The 20,304-nt window shown below is 43.1% G+C and overlaps 2 protein-coding genes across 2 annotated transcripts; one reads left to right on the top strand and one right to left on the bottom strand.

Annotated features, from left to right (window-relative positions):
- The first annotated feature begins 5,982 nt into the window (after positions 1-5,982).
- Positions 5,983-13,411, top strand: LOC109739527 (sec1 family domain-containing protein MIP3). Its single transcript, XM_020298613.4, has 7 exons — positions 5,983-6,351; positions 6,704-6,847; positions 8,446-8,598; positions 10,328-10,828; positions 10,930-12,450; positions 12,526-12,594; positions 13,001-13,411. Exons 1-7 carry the CDS (start codon positions 6,304-6,306, stop codon positions 13,127-13,129), a joined length of 2,565 nt encoding a protein of 854 aa, XP_020154202.1. The 5' UTR covers positions 5,983-6,303; the 3' UTR covers positions 13,130-13,411.
- Positions 13,412-15,726: 2,315 nt separating this feature from the next.
- Positions 15,727-17,704, bottom strand: LOC109739536 (putative auxin transporter-like protein 4). Its single transcript, XM_020298621.3, has 2 exons — positions 16,805-17,704; positions 15,727-16,712 (listed from the first exon to the last, which is right to left on the bottom strand). The coding sequence occupies exons 1-2, from the start codon at positions 17,593-17,595 to the stop codon at positions 16,052-16,054; spliced, it is 1,452 nt and encodes a 483-aa protein (XP_020154210.1). The 5' UTR covers positions 17,596-17,704; the 3' UTR covers positions 15,727-16,051.
- Between the last annotated feature and the right edge of the window lie 2,600 nt (positions 17,705-20,304).

Below are 20,304 nucleotides of genomic sequence, written 5' to 3'. Positions count from 1 at the left end.
CAACCATACTCACACACATGGGCCATCATGAGAAATGGCCAGGATGTCACTATGGGCAAAAACAATGATATTAGAATGCCAATAGCATCTATATAGCCATTGATAGATTAGAAACGCAGAAAATAGATCCTAAAGAACAATACACAAATCCGTAATAACTCTAGACATTTTAGATATATCACAACTAATATAACAAAAATCATATTTTAACAGAAATAAAATACAAATATGTGAACAATACTAGGAAAACATCAAATTTTATTAGTAGGGCAAGTAAGTTTCCAATTCATGTGCATGGGATTATGAAGACATGCGGCATACTAGTCAAACACAGAACAAAGCAACACAACTCATCTCATCTCAAAGAATGGATTGAACATCATCTCTAGTCCTACTTACCAATTGACCTTTTCCTTTCCTTTTTCATGTAAAAAACTGCTAACTTTATTTTATTTTATCATAGAACAATTTTCTATGGTCTTTGCATCAAAATATGAGACATGCAAAGATCATAGGATTGAAGATGAATCCATCATTTCATAGATGAGAACAATAGAGACAATCTCATTGACACATATACAAACATACCTGGAGACATGGATGAATATAGAAACACAAGGGAAATCGTGGCAAGTACCATCCATGGAAAAGAAGGTCAAAAGATATAGCAATGAACTAGGGGTTTAGGACGTACGACATCTATCAACGCGTAGGCATGTGTTTCTTTTCATATCGGGAATCATTCAACCACAAAGGACTAAATTTAATATCCACCCTAAAATTGGTTTTAGGCTCGCTCGGGTTCCCTCCACGATGTGATACACATAGGCTAGTTTACACGATTTTGATTCTTGTTTGAACTTGCAACAAAAAAGATCTCTAGGTGGACATGGTGCTCCCGATCTCTATGCCTCTTTGGATAGAAGCACCACACAAATTACCTCTGCTTGCTGAATACATGACCGTGCATTACACACATTGTTCCATCTTTTCCCTTGTGCCTCTTATGGTGTCGCGTGACAATATTCTCACGAATAACTTTACAACTATCCACTTTTGTTTCTCTTTCATGACCCCCATTTCACGACAAAATAACCAGACTTAGAAATTTAGTTGGTTCTCACCTCCTCAAATGCTTCGGTTCGAATAGCTGTAAGAAGATAGTGTGCATTGATGTCGCTTGAAGCTACGTCGGTATTTTCCCAAAGAGGAAGGGATGATGCAGCACAGCGGCGGTAGGTATTTCCCTCAGATATGAAACCAAGGTTATTGAACCAGTAGGAGAACCAAGCAACACAACGTAAGCAGCCCCTGCACACAAATAACAACACCTCGCAACCCGACGTGTTAAAGGGGTTGTCAATCCCTTTCGGGTAACGGCGCCAGAAACAGTGCATGGACGGGAGAAAGTTGTAATAGATTGAATAAATAGATCGCAAATAAAATAAAGTGCAGCAAAGTATTTTTGTATTTTTGGTTTAATAGATCTAAATAAAAAGTGCAAATAAAATAGATCGCAAAGCAAATATATGAGAAAGAAGACCCGTGGGCCGTAGATTTCACTAGTGGCTTCTCTCGAGAAAGATAGCAAACGGTGGGTAAACAAATTACTGTTGGGCAATTGATAGAACCTCAAATAATTATGTTGATATCCAGGCAATGATCATTACATGGGCATCACGTCCAAGATTAGTAGACCGACTCCTGCCTGCATCTACTACTATTACTCCACACATCGACTGCTATCCACCATGCATCTAGTGTATTAAGTTCATGGAAAAACGAAGTAATGCAATAAGAACGATGATATGATGTAGACAAGATCTATCTATGTAGAGATAGACCCCATCGTTTTATCTTTAGTAGCAATGATACATACGTGTCGTTTCCCTTTCTGTCACTGGGATCAAGCACCAAAAGATCGAACCCACTACCGAGCACCTCTTCCCATTGCAACATAAATAGATCAAGTTGGCCAAACAAAACCCAAATATCGGAGAAGAAATACGAGGCTATAAGAGATCATGCATATAAGAGATCAAAGAAACTCAAATAACTTTCATGGATATAAAAAGATATGACTGATCATAAACTCAAAGTTCATCAGATCCGAACAAACACACCGCAAAAATAGTTACATCATATGGATCTCCAAGAGACCATTGTATTGAGAATTCAGCGAGAGAGAGGAAGCCATCTAGCTACTAACTACGGACCCGAAGGTCTACAAAGAACTACTCACGCATCATCGGAGAGGCACCAATGGAGGTGGTGAACCCCATCCGAGATGGTGTCTAGATTGGATCTGGTGGTTCTGGTCTCTGCGGCGGCTGGATGAATATTTCGTCGATGTCTCTAGGGTTTATGGAATATTGGGGTATTTATAGAGCAAAGAGGCGGTCCGAGGGGCACCCGAGGTGGGCACAACCCACCAGGGCGCGCCTGGGCCTCCTAGCGCGCCCTGGTGGGTTGTCCCCTCCTCGGGACTCCCCCCAGGTGCAACCAGGGCCCAATATCTCCCTTCTGGCCCATAAAAAGTCTTCGTGAAGTTTCGTGCCATTTGGACTCCGTTTGATATTGATTTCCAGCGATGTAAAAAACATGGAAAAAACAGCAACTGACACTTGGCACTATGTCAATAGGTTAGTACCAAAAAATGATATAAATTGACTATAAAATAATTATAAAACATCCAAGATTGATAATAAAACAACATGGAACAATAAAAAAATTATAGATACATTGGAGACGTATCATGCATGTATTACAAAGATAAACCCATGGTGGAAAAATGCATAAGTAAGATTTTTGAGGAGCACAAGGGATCCCCTCTTTTGACGGAGAGATCATCTCCGTCGGTACCCTGTGTCACACCCTGAAAATTGCATGAATTAATTGAAGCAGACACCGACCATTAATCGAGCCATCATTTTTAAAATGATATTGCCTTGACCGATTTCAAGTGTTTATCTTCATTTTTTATTGGATGTTTCAAAGTTTATCTTAGTTGTTTTATTTGGTGTTTCCATAGGATTGTATTTCATAGAAAATCATATAACTATCCTCTTCCAATCCTATGGCCTAAACTATTCCCACTGATCATGGCATGTGGTTAAAAACCCCAATTTTTTTGGACAAAAAGCAATTAAACCCATCTTCTTTTCCAACAGTCCAAAGTAGAGCTTTGAACTATTTATATATTTTTCCATAACATAAATTTATTAAATTCATTTCTGAGGTCTATTATATATAAGATTATGATTCCCTTCAAAAAATATTAGTTCCAAAGATATTTAAGTATTTTTTGGATTCTTTTGAAAGGCCAGAAATGGCACCCCCCAAATTTTTGTGGAGAGACTTGTTTGATCATTCTGGTCAACATATGTGAGTCTCACCACATGGTCGTGTGTACTTCCTGCGTCCACGAATAAGTGTCTATCTACCTTTTGTCCTAGGTCAAAGTTCTATAATTTTGACCAACTTCATACAAAAGAGCAGTGACATATATGACATCAAATTGATATTTTATGAAAGTACATTTCAAAATGGATCTAGTGATACTAATTTAGTGCCATAAGTGCTGCCACTTTTCCCGATAAAGTTGGTCAAAATTTTAAAACTTTGACTTAAGACAAAAGTTGGAAGTACACCTATTCGCGGACAGAGGGAGTATCATGTTGCCCAAATATCAATCAAACGTCCTTGTGGTCAAACCTAGGGTTTGATGTTTTGCTCATTCCTCTTGTTGGTAAAATCCCTAGAAAATTACTAGAGACTCTCCTCATTACCCATGGCACGATGGTGTTTAACTAATGATGGGTGAATACTAGTTCCATGTTCGTTTGCGATGAATGAGTTTGTGGTTAATTTTCTATGAAAATTGAGAAAAGTACATGAATGTATGAGAATACCAATCAACTACCTTGCAAAAGATCTTGCTAATTGTACGACGATATGAAATTCGCCCTAGAAAATATATTATATCCGAAGAGCTTCCTAGGCGATTCTTGGAGATAAGCTATTTTTCTTGCTCATGGGTTCTTCCCCTTTGCCTCCTATTCTGATGATACCACATAAATGATCCAACTCTTTCGCATTGCTTCATCTTTTTCTGTATGCTAGCTCCTAAGTTTAGATATTCCGCACTGAAAAGAAAACATGATATGAGAAGCCACTATCAACGCTCGAGGTGCCAGAGATGTTTGGTACTCCCTCATTTGTTTGCAAAATCAATGAGAGACAAGGCTAGCAATTTATTTCCTCTCTTACCCGTGACTACTCGATTGGGTAGTTATTGATTCACAGTGATATTCAATGCGGAAGGCGCAAGCATGCATGGCCTATTTGATCCGCTGTAGTATTAACTTTTAGAAGATGATTATGGTCCTCTAAAAGATTTAGAGTAACTATACTGAATTTCTTAGAAGAGGAAATGAAACATGAGGCTATTTTTGTTAGCCTATCACAGAACTTCCTCCCTTAGGCGTTGTTTCATGCTTATTTGCTAAAGATTTTCAAGTTGTTCTTTAGTGAATAGAGGAGTACTTTTTAGTCATGTCGTAATTTACTTCAGATACTTCTCATATTTTCCATAATGGGTAAAACATACAACACATCTAGAAGAAATAAATATATACATGATGTGGTGACATTATGAAGTTACAATATCATGAAGTAGTTTTTGTGTGCCCAACATGAAGTAAATTCTTTCAGGACTTGTTTACATAGAGAAGTGTTCTATGAAATATGCATCGTAGACGTTTTTGAACATATGAATTGATTACATGAATTACAGAACAAAAAATACATCAAACACAATATTGGTTACGAGCTATTTGTATAAGCCATTTGCATGAAGAATGATGAGTCCAAAAGACTGGTGAATAGGGCACCAAAGGAGTTCCTAGACTAACTTTCTATGGTCGTTGCTAAAGCACATCAGAGCAAAAACCACCGTCATTGTCACCTCCTTAGCACACGATACATGGATGGATGCTCATCAATGCACAAATGTGTGTTGAACGAAATTTACCTTGAGCTATCTAGTCTTTGGTCATAAGCACATGGTGTCTTAGCACAAATGATGTGTTGGATGATTTTCAAGAAATCATTAAGCATACGATCTAGAACCTACAACTAGGTATAGGAGGAGACTTTGCACATTAGATGTTTTTAGGTCTGACATTTTTTTCTGTATTTGCAAGGGAGAGTAATAGTGTGAATGAAAAGAATTTGGTGAGATAAAGAAAAGAAAATAGGAGTCAATCAGAGCCTGTGCCAAAAGGGCCACACCATAATATGGTAGGAGAAATTTAGCAACATTGGTTGCTAAAAAAGGTAGGGTAGGGAGTTGATTTTTTGCGGTCGATCTCAATGGATAGCTTCAAAAGTCTATTTGAGATTTTTTTTGTCACAAAGGGATTTTTGTCCACCTAAATACGAGAGACTACTACGGAGACAAATCTCAAACTTGGGTTGGCTAGGTGGTATTAAGAAAACAGATTAAGTAACTTAGCTCTACTAAGTCACAACACGACTTTATCATTAGAGCAAATATTTACAACCAAGATTATTCCGGGTAACATAGACTATGCACTGCGCATGTGTATTGTAGCATCAACATAGTAGACATGTTTCATGTTCCATAGCGCACATAATGTTCACTATCATGGCCATCAATAATTAATTTTAATTTGATAGTCAAGAGCTATGCTAAGTTATGCGGTTACTTTGAAGAGCTAAGTCACTTGATATCACCAATACCTCGCTAACAGGGGTAGGCTTGGTCGTATATGAGAGTTTATGAAACCTTGACGAGTTTAAGGTACAGACTAATAATTTTCGTTATCATCTGAAATTTCCTCAACTTTCATGGGATCATTTAAATATTTCAAATTTAGATTTTACATTCGGGAAGAAATATATTTTATTTGGAGAAAAGGAAAGAAGAGAACTGATGTTGCTTTTGTAGCTGGGCCGTATTCGCATGGGCTTGTGAAACCAAAGACTGAACTAAAACGGAGCTAATCCTCCTCCTGCGAGCCCCACACCGTCTCCTCCGCGCTCATCTCCCGTGTAGCAGCCAGCGACGCATCTCCGGCGAGCTGCAGCTCCGAAGGTGGTATCCATCTCTCCTCCCCTCCCCCCTTCGGCGGGAGCAGCGGGGTCTCCGGGTTCTCTAGCTGCGGTCACCGTCGGCAGTTCCCCTCCGGCTTCGCCCCTCACCCACGATCCGACCGCATCACCCGGTGGCGTCGCGGTGAAGGTTCCGCAATCTTCTGGGGACCTAGGGAGTGAGACGCCATGGTGGCGGTGGATCTGATCGCGTCCTGCCAAGACTCCATCGGCCAGGTCGAATCACTTCGCGAGTTCCCCTTTGCTGGTTCCGTACTCTTTTTTGGCTTGCTCGTTTTCTTGTCGATCCTTCGAAAAGTATCAGTGCGTAATTTTTGATGATGGAGCGCATGAGGATTCCTAGAATTTTCCGCCTCCAGCAGTTTTTCTGTTGAAGAAGAAACAAACATTTGAAGCTTCCGAACGGAAGTAATCCATCTTAAAACGAGTGGTAAAACATGGGGCTGCTTTATTGTTAACTCAATTGCAAAACAATTGAGAAAAACTGCCCGTTGATGATTCTACAGTATAGGCATAATCTTCCCAGCTTGCGCTATAGAAATTGATTCAGTTACTGGTGCTTTTGCAGATTGGGGATGAGATTGCGGATGCACTAGTGTACCTAGATGCAGGCACTCTGGAGGCGTTCCAGTTTATAGGAGCATTCCCTCTGCTTCTCGAGCTCGGCGCTCGTGCGGTCTGCAGCTTGGAAAGCACGTCTCCTCTTGATGCTGTAAGGTTCCGTCGCTCTCGCTTTCTATCTAATATCAAGCAACTACTGAAATCTACAACTTGCCCTGTTTCCCTATAATTTGATGGTCATGGTGCTGTGATTCTAGTTTCTATGGGTGGTGTTGGTGGCAACTCGAATGCTTAATGAATGTCCTGTAGCATTACTGGGCTATTTTTCTGATGATTTATGCACTGTACCTGCATTGTGGAAATTGACTATGGCCAGCAGATGTCATACAAATAACACACCTTATAAATTGCAATTCACTTATTTTTGTCGTATTAAGTTAGTAGGCAAGCCAGAACCTACATGTATGCACACTGGTTTTAGCGATGATGTATTTCTATATGCATCTCACCTCATATAACCCCCTAACATGAGTTTATGGATGGTTTTGCCATCACCGGACATGTCAACTATTATTGCTTCTTTTGACATCCATCTCACCCTTTCTTCGCTAACCATAAAGTCATATGCAAGTCAGCTGGTAGAGCCAGGTCTTGCGATCAATGATGCCAATACATGTTTGTTGTGTGCCTCGATCTCCTCGGGCTCCTGCGGTCATGTGAATGATAGTGTGTGGCGTACAGGGCACTTGGCACAGGGCTCTGTCGTCTAGCATTGCCATGGCACGGTGTGGCATGCTGCGTGTGTACGTGGTTGCACGTATCTAGAATTATCTATCCATGAGCTTTTTTGACTCAAGTATAACAGCCGTAGAAGCAAACAGTTGAGGGGAATGTGGGTAGAGGGGGAAATAATTGAAAGAAATGTGGTGCCTTCTGTCATCACCTGAACAGCATCCGCCGTGGCCTCGTGGGTGCCGAAGTTGTGACGGTTGTAGTTCATAGTGAAAGTTGGACTTCTGCTATAGTTAGGGTGGTAATTAACTAATTGTTGAAGTACTGCCTATTGATCTGGCAACATACTGAGTCTGTATAATTTATATTTATCTTTTCTTTTTCTGATTTCTTATGATGGATAGGAAATGACAGTCCTAGTAACCAGCATGCTAACCTTGGTATGCAAGTGTCATGAGTACTGTGAGGTGGGCCTTGCAGCATGGCTGCAGAGATACGGGATGCTAGAATAAGAGGCATTGACCATAGATGAAGGAGAGGGTTTTGAAGAAAGAAGGTCGTATACGTTCTTGATAATAATGGCTGCACTTCTTCATCTTTAAATAGAATAGAGATTTCGAACCTAACAAACATATATGATGCAATCTACATCTCCTCCCAAACTAACAAATGCGACCGAATCGATCAGTGCAGCTCTCACTATCCTGACGTCCCTCATGGCCACAATTGTTTTTAGCTGCATTGTTGGCTTGCTGTGCTGTAACTAGACTGTTGTGGCTATCTGATTGTTGGGTCTTGGGCCTTAGCTTGGCATTTGCTGCTGGTGTGCACATCAGACTGGCTGGTACTCTGCCACGTCGATAACATTGAAGATGCAGTATTCTTATATGCACTTAACAAGGTTTTCTGTGTCTTTACTATAGAAACAGGGAAATTTTATTACTTTGTGTACTCGAGAAATGGTCTGTCTTGTTGTTCTGTTCTTTACCTCATCACCTGATGTGTCTGTGTTCGCAGGTTGCTGAGTGGAATTCAAGTTTTGCTCATCCAGCAAGGAAGATTGTCGTGATTACATCACGCCTTCTTAGTGATGCACATCGGTATATTATACGCTGCTTGGGCAACCATGGAACTGTTTCACATTGTACTGTATTGACAGCAATTTCCGAGGTGCTTAACCCCTGCAATAATATGTTAATTGTGATGACTGGTTTGCTTCTGAAGGGCCTGATCATACTGCTAATTATATTATTTTACTAAATTTTAATTTTACAAATCAACTTCCAACGTAACTCTTACAAGAATTTACAGCAACTATGGCCTAGATGTTTCAATCTTCACCGGACTTCCGTGGGGACTGGTTTTCCCTGAAGTGCATCTTTCTCGTGTCTTGACGACGTCTCTTGTCTCCATCTTGGTGATCAGGCAAATATCCTTCACGGCCTTAGAGTCAGTCACCTAATTGTGATAGCCCGGCTTAATAGGGATGATAGACTACTCATATAAAGAAGGAATTCCTTCTTTTCTAGGAGCCCATTCGGAAAGAACTCCAAAGTTAAGCGTGCTCAGCTTGGAGCAATTTTAGGATGGGTGACCGATTGGGAAGTTGGTCCCAGGTGCGCACGAGTGAGGAAAAAGTGCACAGGAAAGACTAGTGTTGATTTGTGGGGCCAGTCTAGACCCCCCAGTAACCGGCTGGTGTGTCCGGGGCGTTACAAGTTGGTATCAGAGCCGACCCTCGCGGTTACACGGATGTTTGCGGGTCAGGTGCACGGTCACACGGCATGGCACATGTGCCGGATTGGACGCACAGACGTGTGCCAAGAGGGAACGTTCATGTGGGCCGACGAGGACGTCGGTTCCTTTGAGTGGGGGTGTATGTGATAGCCTGGCTTAATAAGGATGATAGACTACTCATATAAATACGGAATTCCTTCTTTTCTGGGAGCCCATTCGGAAAGAACTCCAAAGTTAAGCGTGCTCAGTTTGGAGCAATTTCAGGATGGGTGACCGACTGGGAAGTTGGTCCCAGGTGCGCATGAGTGAGGACAAAGTGCACAGGAAAGACTAGTGTTGATCTGTGGGGCAGTCTAGATCCCGCCAGGAGTAACGGCCAGTAACCGGCGGGTGTGTCCGGGGCATTACACTAACCAAGGAGTTTTTACATAGGGGATGAATGGTGTTTGAATTTACTATTATCTACTAGGACCCATGGTCAGCTCAAATGATTTTCCGAAACCATTCTGAGAAAAGAGTGTCAATATTTGGATCCAGAAATCTATGATCTTAATTTTTCATGGGCTGCTAGAACCCCCCTATGGTTTTCTTTCCCTCCGCATTCGCAGTTCTTACGTGGAACAGGGAATGATAATGCCACGATTCCTCTCTTCATTGAAAAATGCAGTATACTTGTACTGGTGCAGGAGTTCATCTTTTTCTTGAAAAAAAATCATCGAAATACATGTTGGTCACTGCTCATGCTGGTAGCATTGCATCTACTCTGTCTGCATTGTTTGATCTCTGTTTGTTAGTGGCTTGCATGTTCCCTGTTCCAAAACTTATCGGATTTATCATAAGGTCACCATGAGTCACATACTTTCTGTTTTATGTAGTTTGTAGTGTACTTGTGTTTTTCACTGTATCTACTTCAAAACTAGCCTGATTCGGTTGAGGTCCTCATGATTCCTGAACTATCTGATTTATGTAGTAACCTTATATGAGGGTATCAGTAAGAACTTCTTTGCGTACATTGCTTCCTCTGCAATTTACAGTTAGTTTTGCCAAAATGTATGCCCATCTTCCTTATTCACTTCATTATCTTAGAACTTTCTTAAATCTATTTCAAGTTATCGCAAAATTATGCGAGGAACCTTTTGAACCCATGGTGAATTTATTGCAGATTGGTCACTCAGCGTACGTTGGTTCCCCACTTGGACCAGATGCTTTCCGGGAGTATGAGACATTACTCATTCAGGACCATGAGGAGCTTCTAAAGAAGTGTGGGAAGTTGAACAAGGATAAAGATAACATTTCATACACAGAAAGAGATTTCACCTCAGATGGTGATACTAAGTGGGGTTCTGGGGTGCACTATGGCCCTTCTGAATCTAGCCCGAGGAAAAAGGATTTTTCTGATGATGACTTAGGTCAGGTTGAAGCAAGAGGAAAGAGGTTGTCTGTAACCGTTTGTCACTTTCCGATGATTTTCTCTCCTATTTCCTCAAGGACTTTTGTTTTACCTTCGGAAGGTATAATTGCTGAATCATATCTGTCAAATCACCGTGAGGATTCCCTTAGCCCTGGTCTACCCTCCATATCTACTGGTAAACCTTTTGATGGCGATGAGGTGCCCCCAGGACTAACCTTGACTGCTCAATTCTTGTACCATTTGGCCAATAAGGTAATGACTTTTATCATGTGCAGCATGCTGCATTGTAGTTGCTCTTATCTATTTTTCAAGCACGAAACCTTTTGTTGATCTCCATTACAAAATTTGTGTAGATGGACCTAAAGCTTGATATATTTTCACTTGGTGATACATCAAGGGCCATTGGGAAGCTGATGATGGATATGTCAAGTCTATATGACGTTGGTCGTAATAAGAGTTCTGCTGGTCTACTGATTGTAGATCGTACAATTGATCTCCTAACTCCTTGCCTTCATGGCGAATCATTTCTTGATAGGATGCTGTCATCGTTGCCACGCAAGGAAAGGACTTCATCCTGTTATGCGGCGAAAAATCCTCAAACTCCCAGCGAGCATTCCCAAGCTACTGTAAAACGTTCCCCACTAGATATAAAGGTCCCTTTTGAATCAGCCTTTGGCAAGGAAGAAACTAAGAGCAGAACCAGTATGCTGTCTGAAAGTATGATGGCATTTGTGTCTGGCTGGAACTCTGCTGAGGTTGACTCCGAAGTTACCTGGCTACCTGATTACTCCGACGAAGCACATGATGGCAAAGTAGGCACTCTAAGTGGCTCTTTCCTATCCAACTATGCTGGAGTGCGCTACTTAGAAGCATTACTAGACACAGGAGCAAAAGATGGGTTGGTGTTGATTAAGAAATTGCTTATGGAGGCTTTACAGCTTGAGAAGCTGTCCTCTCCATCTAAAGGTCGACAGACGGCTTCTATTTCAGAGCTCCGTTCTATGGTGCAAATGCTCTGTCAACACGAGCTGTCCTTGGTAAGAAACAGAGGGATTATTCAGTTGGCACTGGCTGCTGAAATGGCTCTCCAGGAACCTCAAAGTACTCGCTGGGAGGCCTTTACAAGTGCTGAGAGAATATTAAGTGTAACATCAGCCGAGACAACTCAAAGTCTTGCCAGCGAGATTCGTGATTTCATCAACACTAGCACTTCAGTGGAATCTCACAAACAAGGTAATACCATGGGGTCTACGCAAGGCCTTCTGACTTTCCAGGACATATTACTTCTAACGATTGTTGGGTATATCTTGGCCGGCGAAAACTTTCCTACATCGATAGCTGGTGGTCCATTCTCTTGGGAAGATGAACGGTCACTGAAAGATGTTGTGGTGGACTCTATCCTTGAGAGGCCATCATCTGTGAAGTTCCGGTTCCTTGATGGTTTGGAGAAGGAACTTGAAGCTAAAGGTAGATCTAAAGATGGTGATAGAAATAAGGACTCTAGTGAGCCTACTTCTACCACTACCGATGATTTTGATGACCAGTGGGATAACTGGGACGATGATGATGATGCTGATCATCAAAAAGAGGAAGCTTATGGGGACATGCAACTTAAGTTGGAAGTACGGGATAGGGTAGATCAACTCTTTAAATTCTTTCATAGCTTGTCCAGTATGAGATTACATAATCAAGCTCTTGGAGAAGGGTTGGCAGCACTGAGTCGGTTTGAGACTGATAGCTACTCAAGAAAAGGCTTGCTTTATAAGTTGATATTAGCTGTGTTAACGAGATTTGACATACCTGGCCTTGAATATCATTCATCAGCTGTTGGCCGTTTATTTAAAAGCGGATTGGGTAGGTTTGGCCTTGGACAGGTACGTTGGTCCATTGTTTTCTTACTTGCTGTGACATTTGTTTAAATTATGAACTCACAGTTGTTTTGCCTGCAGTCCAAACCAAATTTTGGCGATCAAAGTTTTCTCATCGTTTTTGTTGTGGGAGGTATCAATACTCTTGAGGTACATTCTGGTCCATATTTTTTGGCTTTATTTATTTTATCATGTCATGATGAAGTTTGTTGTTTCTGTCATAGTTTGTGATATATTCATTAGTAGTATTGAATCTCGATCTGGAACTACATTAAGGATGCACAACAAGATTTTAATTCGTTTTATTGGAACTGTCTAGATCAGTACGCTGCTTTATTAATATCCAGTAGAACCTCTTGTCTCCACAACATCAGATTTTAGTTCATACAGCTTGATAAGCATACGTCAGATCGCAGATCTCTAATTCAGAGACCGCAACCAACCAAAACTAAAGAATACTTGCTTCTTCCTGAGAAAAAGCATATAACCCAAATCCCTGTTTATTAGTGTTAGAAAGCAGTGTTGTCTTTGATAAGCTTGGTGTTTTTCATGCAAGGTCCGGGAAGTCATGAAGGCAATCTCAGAGAGCGGCAGACCTGATGTGGAGCTCATTCTTGGTGGTACAACCCTTCTCACCCCAGATGACATGTTTGAGTTAATGTTGGGCTCATCCAGCTTTACTTAGACATTAATTAGACATAGATTTAATTCTTGCTTATCGGTACAGTAGCAATCATGTAAATTTAATCTGTACATGTTTTTGCTTCTGCGATGGAATTTTTGAATATTTACTGGCTTAGAGAATTGTTAAGTCACAATGTTGTAAACTCATATAATTTCCACCCTCATTGCTCAGGAGGTTGTATCAGAATATAAGATCCAGCCCCCGGCTTCGACCCAGTATTTAGGCTGTACCTTTGGACTATATTCATATAGTGTCAGCAGTACAAGAAAACTAAACAGACAATGGCCAAACGTGGCAAATAACTTACAATGGAATTTTTTTTGCTAACTTCCACCTTTTTTCGCCAATGTACCTTTCTGTGTGTCTTTTTTTGCCTCCATTAATAGGTAGCAGATGTACTCAATTGCCTACCTCTACAATCTCTGTCAAGGCATCGTGACAAAACTTTCACCATCTTTTCTTTCTCTTCTCTACCTGAAACTTCCAAATGCACCAGGCCACGGCTTCATTTCCATGAGCCCTCCAAATCTTGGTTCTCTTGTTGTTGGACACTTTGATCTCTGGAGAATCTTGGTGTCACATCATTTCCTTTTATCAAGCATGCATGTGTAGACTATATTGGATCCTTCAATTATTGCCACACGCGCACACTTAGTGAAGGAGCCATAGATGGATCAAGCTTCTCCAGATCTGGAGTTTGGCGTGAGGGGCTGTTGCTTGGGCACCCTACAGTCTCTGTCCTAACAGGCAGGCTACCGTTGTAGCTTTGCTTGGCCTGTACCCTGCCTGGCTGCATCTGCTTAATCTTATTAATCATCTGCTATGCTAATCGCTGAGATAATCAATGTTTTGTGTCCATGGAACCGTGGACATGTCAGAGACTCTCAGCTCCGAATAATGCATGCTCTTGGATCCATGGATGGATGTTTGCCTGATCTTGCTGTCCAGTTTGTTGCTGCCTGGATCTGGGGCTATGCATCTTGTAGTTTCCTGATTCAGTTGATTTGGCTGGACCTTTCTGTCGGCTAACTTATGGAAAATGACAAAGGAAGTGTTACGAGCAAGCATGTGTTTTGATTTGCTGATACAAAAAGGAGGATTTGAAATTACAATGTGTTGTAGCCTTTCAGGATATCATCGTCTAGTTAGCTTGCCACGCTTGAAAATTTGCAATGACAAATAATGTCTGTTGATACCTGAAGAGTTCAGACTAGAAGGTGAAGGATGATGGTCTTCTGGGCTGGAGGAGATCTCGCCCAGTCCTCTTCTCGCCTCTTGGCGCCTGTGCATGCCGAATGATCCCTGTCCGTACCCCGCCGGAGGTGGAGAAGAAGGCGATGCCGCCGCTACAGACACGGAGGCGACGCTGCTATCGGCGCATCCGTGGTTGATTGCGTCCTTCCTTCTCCCATGATCTGTTGTCATCTAGTAGCAGTTGTCAGCATTTCTGCATTCAGATCACCCGGTTGGTTGAAGTAGCAGTCTCCATGAAACTGTACCTCCCCCAGCTAGTGTTGACTGGATTTCAGGTATATCAACCATGTTCCAATTTATGAGGCGTTTTGAATATTTTAATATGGACTACATACGAGTGAACAGACACACTAAAACACATCTATACACATTGGATTCAGAAAAAAGTTGGAACATCTTATAATTTGGAACGGAGGGAGTACCTTTTTTTTTTGCAAAGGAGTACAGAGGGAATACTTAATTAGCTTCTTTTCGTTTGAAAACTTGTTGTTCTGCTTTTCGTCACACATGATCTCGAGGGTAGCTAGTCCTACAGTTACTTCACAACAAAGGCATGCATGGACCAGCAACGCCGAGGACAGCCCTCTCACACCTTTCCCCAACGTGCAATGCACACATGCTGTCAGTTCCAGCTGATCTTTCTTCCCTTCTTCCTCATCTCTCACTTCATTATCAGAATCTGCAAGTGAGAGTACCATATATAGCGCGACGTGTAAACAGATATATACTCGCTTTGATTTTCTGGGACAAATTAAAGGTGGACCAAAGCAATGCGTGATCATTGTCACACGTGATTCTTCGACAGCTGAAATTATTTAGTTGTCCTGTGGGTATCATCAGTTAACTGGATGGATGGATGCATCATCATCATCATCACCATAGGATGTCCGCTTTATTGAAGGGGATGGATCATCACCACTCCTAGTAGATGGTAGGACCCTCTAATTAGTCTAATGTATCCAGGAGTATGTGAAGATCCGAACTGGAGTAATTGATTAGCAGGGAGGGTCGCTGCAAACTGGCATGCATATATGGACAGGACATGACACAAAATCTCTAGAAATTATCTCCACTGTTGTAGTGTAGCAGCACATGCATGCATGCCACATCACAAACTCGCAACAATTAAGCTAAATAAACACCCCGCACAAAAACAATTGAGCCAAACAATCTTTGATCATCCCCTCTCGGGTTCTGAACTCTACAAATTTAAAATGCTTCTAATTAAAAACCAAGGAGAACAAAAAACAAGAGCAGATCAATACTACGTAGTAGCATAGTAATTCAGAGATGGATTTTTTCCCCAAATCATATAGGAGAACTGCATGTGAACTTTGTAGATGGGAGAAGAACAGAGCGGAAGCCCGTACAAAGATGGATATATCACTGATCTTAAGATACATACATTATATACACATACATACAGTCCTCATGAACTGTTAATTACAAACATGACACACACACACACACACACACACACAAAACAGAACACGACACGATCAAAATTCAAAAACAAGCTCCGATTTGATTTTTTTTCTCTGTGAGAGATTAACTAGAGTTTCTTCTCTCAGGAAGAAACTAATTAACTAGGCGTGTTGAATAATCTTTTAAATTCAGTTTGCTACTTATATGGGTAGGTGATTAATCAAAGATTTAAAAGCTAGGTAATTAGTGCCTTGGAGGGCACTGGTAGCACTTGGTGAAGAGTCCGAAGGTGTTGACCTGGCGCACAAAGTTGACGGTGCTGGCCCAGCCGCCGAACCCGAAGCCGACGACGAGCACCCACGCCACCACGAAGCAGTTGGCGGCGTACATCCCTGCCCATCCCCCGAGCCCCCGCGGCGGCCGCTCCACGGCGCCCTCCCTGGCCGCCGGCGCCGCGAAGACGGCCATGTGCGCCGCGGCGGGGATGATGTACACGGTGAAGCTGACGAGGAGGGACCCCACGGTGGAGTTGATGGGGCCGAAGAAGGGGAAGACGACGGCCAGGAACCAGATGGGCGCCACCACGGGAAGCCGCGCCGCCGCCCTGCGGAACACGCCGGTGCGGTCGCCGTGCACGCCGATGGCCTTCTCCCAGACGAAGTAGAGCGGCGTGCAGGCGAAGCCGAAGGTGATGAACTGGTGGATGAGCATGAGGACGACGGCGGCGTCGCGGAAGGGCGTGCGCGGGAGGAGGGAGAAGGCGTTGGAGTGGTCGAGCAGGGCGTCGCCGAAGGCCCAGTACATGGCGGACGCGGACGGCAGCGTCAGCGTCAGCACGTACAGCGTGGCCATGAGGTAGATGAGCTTGAACTTCTGCGGCTTCCACATGGCGTGCATGATCTCACTGTGCAATTATGCATGCAATGCAAGATCCATGAGCAGGAGTTCGAAAAACATGCAAAATTACTACTTATAAGAGAATAGTAAGATGATTACACAGTGACAGCGTGGCCTCCGAAGGTGTAGAGGATGTTGGTGGCCCCGGTGAAGTAGAGCACCATCTTGGTCGGCGCGGAGTGGGTGACCCCTTCCAGCCTGCCGTGGACGAGGGCGGCGGCGGTGAGGTACCAGGCGGTGTAGGTGGTCATGAGGAGGCCGAGGAAGGACCACATCCGGTAGTTGTGGAAGGAGGGGATGAAGACGGTGGTGGCGCAGCAGGCGCCGAAGATGTAGGTCCACGTCCGCTTGTCCATGGAGTCGTTGATGTAGTAGATGTTGCTGGCGCAGGCGATGAGCTGGATGACGGAGCCGAAGAGGAGGAAGGTGCAGTTGAAGAAGAGGCCGGCGTTGCGCCAGTGCGTGCCGAGGAGGCCGTCCAGGACCTCGAACCACTGGATGACGTGGCCCCGGAAGTCCACCTTGTCCCGCTCCTTGCGCGTCCGGTACTCCACGTACAGCACGCTGATGAGGTACGCCGTCCAGCTCCCCATGAGCCCGTAGAAGAGCTGCAGCGCGATGCCGCTCGCCATCCCGAGCTGGGAGAAGGAGTAGGGCAGCGTCAGCAGCACCTGCGCCACCTGGTTGGAGGAGCAGCTGAACCACGCGTCGTACGCGGAGCCGCCGTGCCAGAAGAGGCTCGACACCAGCTTGCTCCTCCCCGACGGCGCCGCGCCGCCGCCGTCTCCGCCCCCTGCCCCTGCCCCTGCTTGATGCTCGCCGTCGCCTCCTTCTCTCTCCATCTCCACGTAGTTCCCCGCCACGATCGTCTCCACCTTCTCCGATGCCATCCTCGCTCTTCTTTCTCTGCTCCTCCTCTTCTCTCCCCTGCTATGGCAGATGTACTATATAGGATCGAGCAAGCAAGCAGCTGGCGAGATCGAATGAATCATAAAGAAAACGCTGGTGTAGCTAGTGATGGGCGCATGCATGCATGGATGGGGGCGCAGCACACGAGCAGACCTGGCCCATGCACCAGCTGGCAAACTAGTTTGTGATCTTTCTCTTCTCCCCTCTCCCTTTTTCCTTTTCCGTTCCTTTGGTACACATACAGCGGCCGTTCAGTGAATAGTAGGAGAGAGATGGGCGAATGTATTGTATGATACAAAATGCACTACTAGCAAAGATCTCTAAACATGGGTCCGACTGTGATCTTTGCGTTGGTAACCAGAAGGTGTGATTGGAGCTTAGTGGCCCATGCAACGTTGGCGCATGGCATGTCCTTGTGCAAACCCATCATTGCTTGGAGGTTTAGAGATAGCTAGCTGCCGATTAGTCTACAATCAAAAGGTTTTCCTCGCACAAATATGATGTCCACTTTAGTTAATTTGATTGATGAGTTCGCAATGTGTAGTTGGGAGTACTAGGCTTTAAGGTGAATGTTGTAATAGTTTGGCAATTAACCCGGAAATGTATTTTATTCTGTTCACACGGAAAATTAGTTAATTAAGTTGGCAAAATTAAGAGATCAGATTTCCTTGTGTCAGTGTCTAATGTTTATATGACAAAAATTCCACTACACCTTCATATGTAAGCCCTAAGATCGACAAGAATATCAGTAGAGAGCAGCAGCGCAGCTAATTAGTTGGCACACGTGTGGCGTAATAATGTGGAGCACCATCTCCCAGCCCTGCAGCAATCATCATTAACACGAATGAAATAGTGGAAAGAAAAAGAAATGAATAAACCTAGTTATAACTTAGAACAGGGCATTCATAGTACTACAAACTGGATGAAAATGTTATAGTGCTAGGGGATCTATGGTATAATATTAACTGTTCACATTAGTTAACTTCTACTGTAGTCCAAATTCAGGACGCCATATGTTGCCATCCATTTTTCTCTAGAAATTTTGCGACCGCATCAGTTTGAGAAATTTTAGCAGCAAAAATGATCATTTCAGAAATAATTTTGTAGACATGGGGCTTACATTATGTTTTTAGCAAACCTCCGGACTTTGTTGATGCATTAAACAAATGAGTATGTCAGATCGAACAAACCAAGACAAGCGAGCGGCACAAGTCCTTGACAGAACTTGAAATTTAGATCAAGCCAAGTTCTTTGAAGTTGTCATCTCTGGCTTTAACTTATGCATCTCAAAGTTTCACCTTGACCCAGGTAAAGAAATTGCAGGTAAAATCTGCACTAGTTGAACTATCTTCAGTGATTTTGAAGATATGCATGAATCCGCTACCCAATAGGTGAGGACATAAGGTTGATGAACACATTATGACAGGGAACACACCCTTTGCACCACAAGTTGCTGAACCACTTCTTTGTCATCCTACTACCAATGAAAACGGAAGCACAGAAGATGATTGAAGTCCATATTTCAATCCTGAATTGTCACGGATGTCTAAGAATCAACCCTAAACTTTAAATTGTCTAACTTGCAACCTTGAACTATCTAAATCGGTCAAGTTTCAACCATGCCCTCTCCTCAAACCAGCTTTTGATGAGTTTTAGTGCTTTTGACTAGTTGACTGCCCGGTCAGTTGTCGTGTCACCAACTATGGACAAAAATGAAATTGTCCAGGAAAAAAAAATGTAAACCAACAATACCATGGTTATCATCTGTAATTGTACTACCTTTGCAACACAAGTTGCTGAATCACTACTCTGTCATCATATTACCTGTGAAGATAGAAGCACAGAAGATCAAAACGGGAGAAAATGACCAAAACACACCAGCTAACACTATCATCACTACCACCACTGCCAAGACAAGCCGAAGCGTCAGACAGTGATCCACGCAATCAATGACCATTGATCTATGCGATCAAGTGACCACATGTCCTCCAATGTTGTACGCTCCGCCATGACAACTACACTAGGCATGAGAATAGAGCATGTGACTTCCATTCCATACATCGTTGCACCCACCACTTAAACGCCGCTACCAATAAACACACAAAAATAACATGAAAAGGGACTACAACACCTCTTTGCCGTTAATCCATGCCCCCTCGCCTCCTGGTGTTCGATAAGGAAAAGAACAAAGATGACAAGGGTTTCTTAGTGCATTGTAGAGGGAAGGAAAAATCTTAAAAGAATGTGATGTGTGTGGGAAAGAGGGGGGGGGGGGAGGGGGATAGTACTCCGTCTGTTTAGGTGCATAGGGCGCCTAGTGATACTAGATATTCCAAGAATATTAGTAGTCGAGGTTGTAAATAATATCCCTGGTAAACCACACATCCCCTCGTTCGGCTCCCCTATGCACCCACCTTTAACTTCTTGGCTCCCCTTTCCACCCATGCACATCTCAATCCTTCTATCTGTTCACATGCATGACTAAATGCATCTTTCAATTGCATTTTTGAGAGCACACAATAGGCTCATTTCCATCATTCCAAACATAATATTGGCCTATCATAGTGTGTCTTGGTTGCGGTACAACTTCTAAGGTGCCCTGATTAGCTAAAGAAGTGTGTGTTCACATGATATGAGTAGGAGAGCTCTACAAGGAATCGACTGGGCAGCCCCTTAATAACTTATAATAT

The sequence above is a fragment of the Aegilops tauschii genome, chromosome 4 (genome assembly GCF_002575655.3).
Source record: "Aegilops tauschii subsp. strangulata cultivar AL8/78 chromosome 4, Aet v6.0, whole genome shotgun sequence".
In the NCBI taxonomy this organism is placed as follows: domain Eukaryota; kingdom Viridiplantae; phylum Streptophyta; class Magnoliopsida; order Poales; family Poaceae; genus Aegilops; species Aegilops tauschii.
The sequence above is the reverse complement of the archived record's forward strand: the minus strand, read 5'-3'. Positions and strand labels throughout refer to the sequence as shown.

Coding starts and splice junctions, on each gene's coding strand:
- LOC109739527 (XM_020298613.4), top strand. CDS start 6,304: ATGGTGGCGGTGGATCTGATCGCGTCCTGCCAAGACTCCATCGGCCAG. Junction 6,352..6,703: donor GCCAAGACTCCATCGGCCAG/GTCGAATCACTT, acceptor GTGCTTTTGCAG/ATTGGGGATGAGATTGCGGA. Junction 12,595..13,000: donor GAGGTATCAATACTCTTGAG/GTACATTCTGGT, acceptor TTTTCATGCAAG/GTCCGGGAAGTCATGAAGGC.
- LOC109739536 (XM_020298621.3), bottom strand. CDS start 17,595: ATGGCATCGGAGAAGGTGGAGACGATCGTGGCGGGGAACTACGTGGAG. Junction 16,713..16,804: donor GGAGGCCACGCTGTCACTGT/GTAATCATCTTA, acceptor ATAATTGCACAG/TGAGATCATGCACGCCATGT.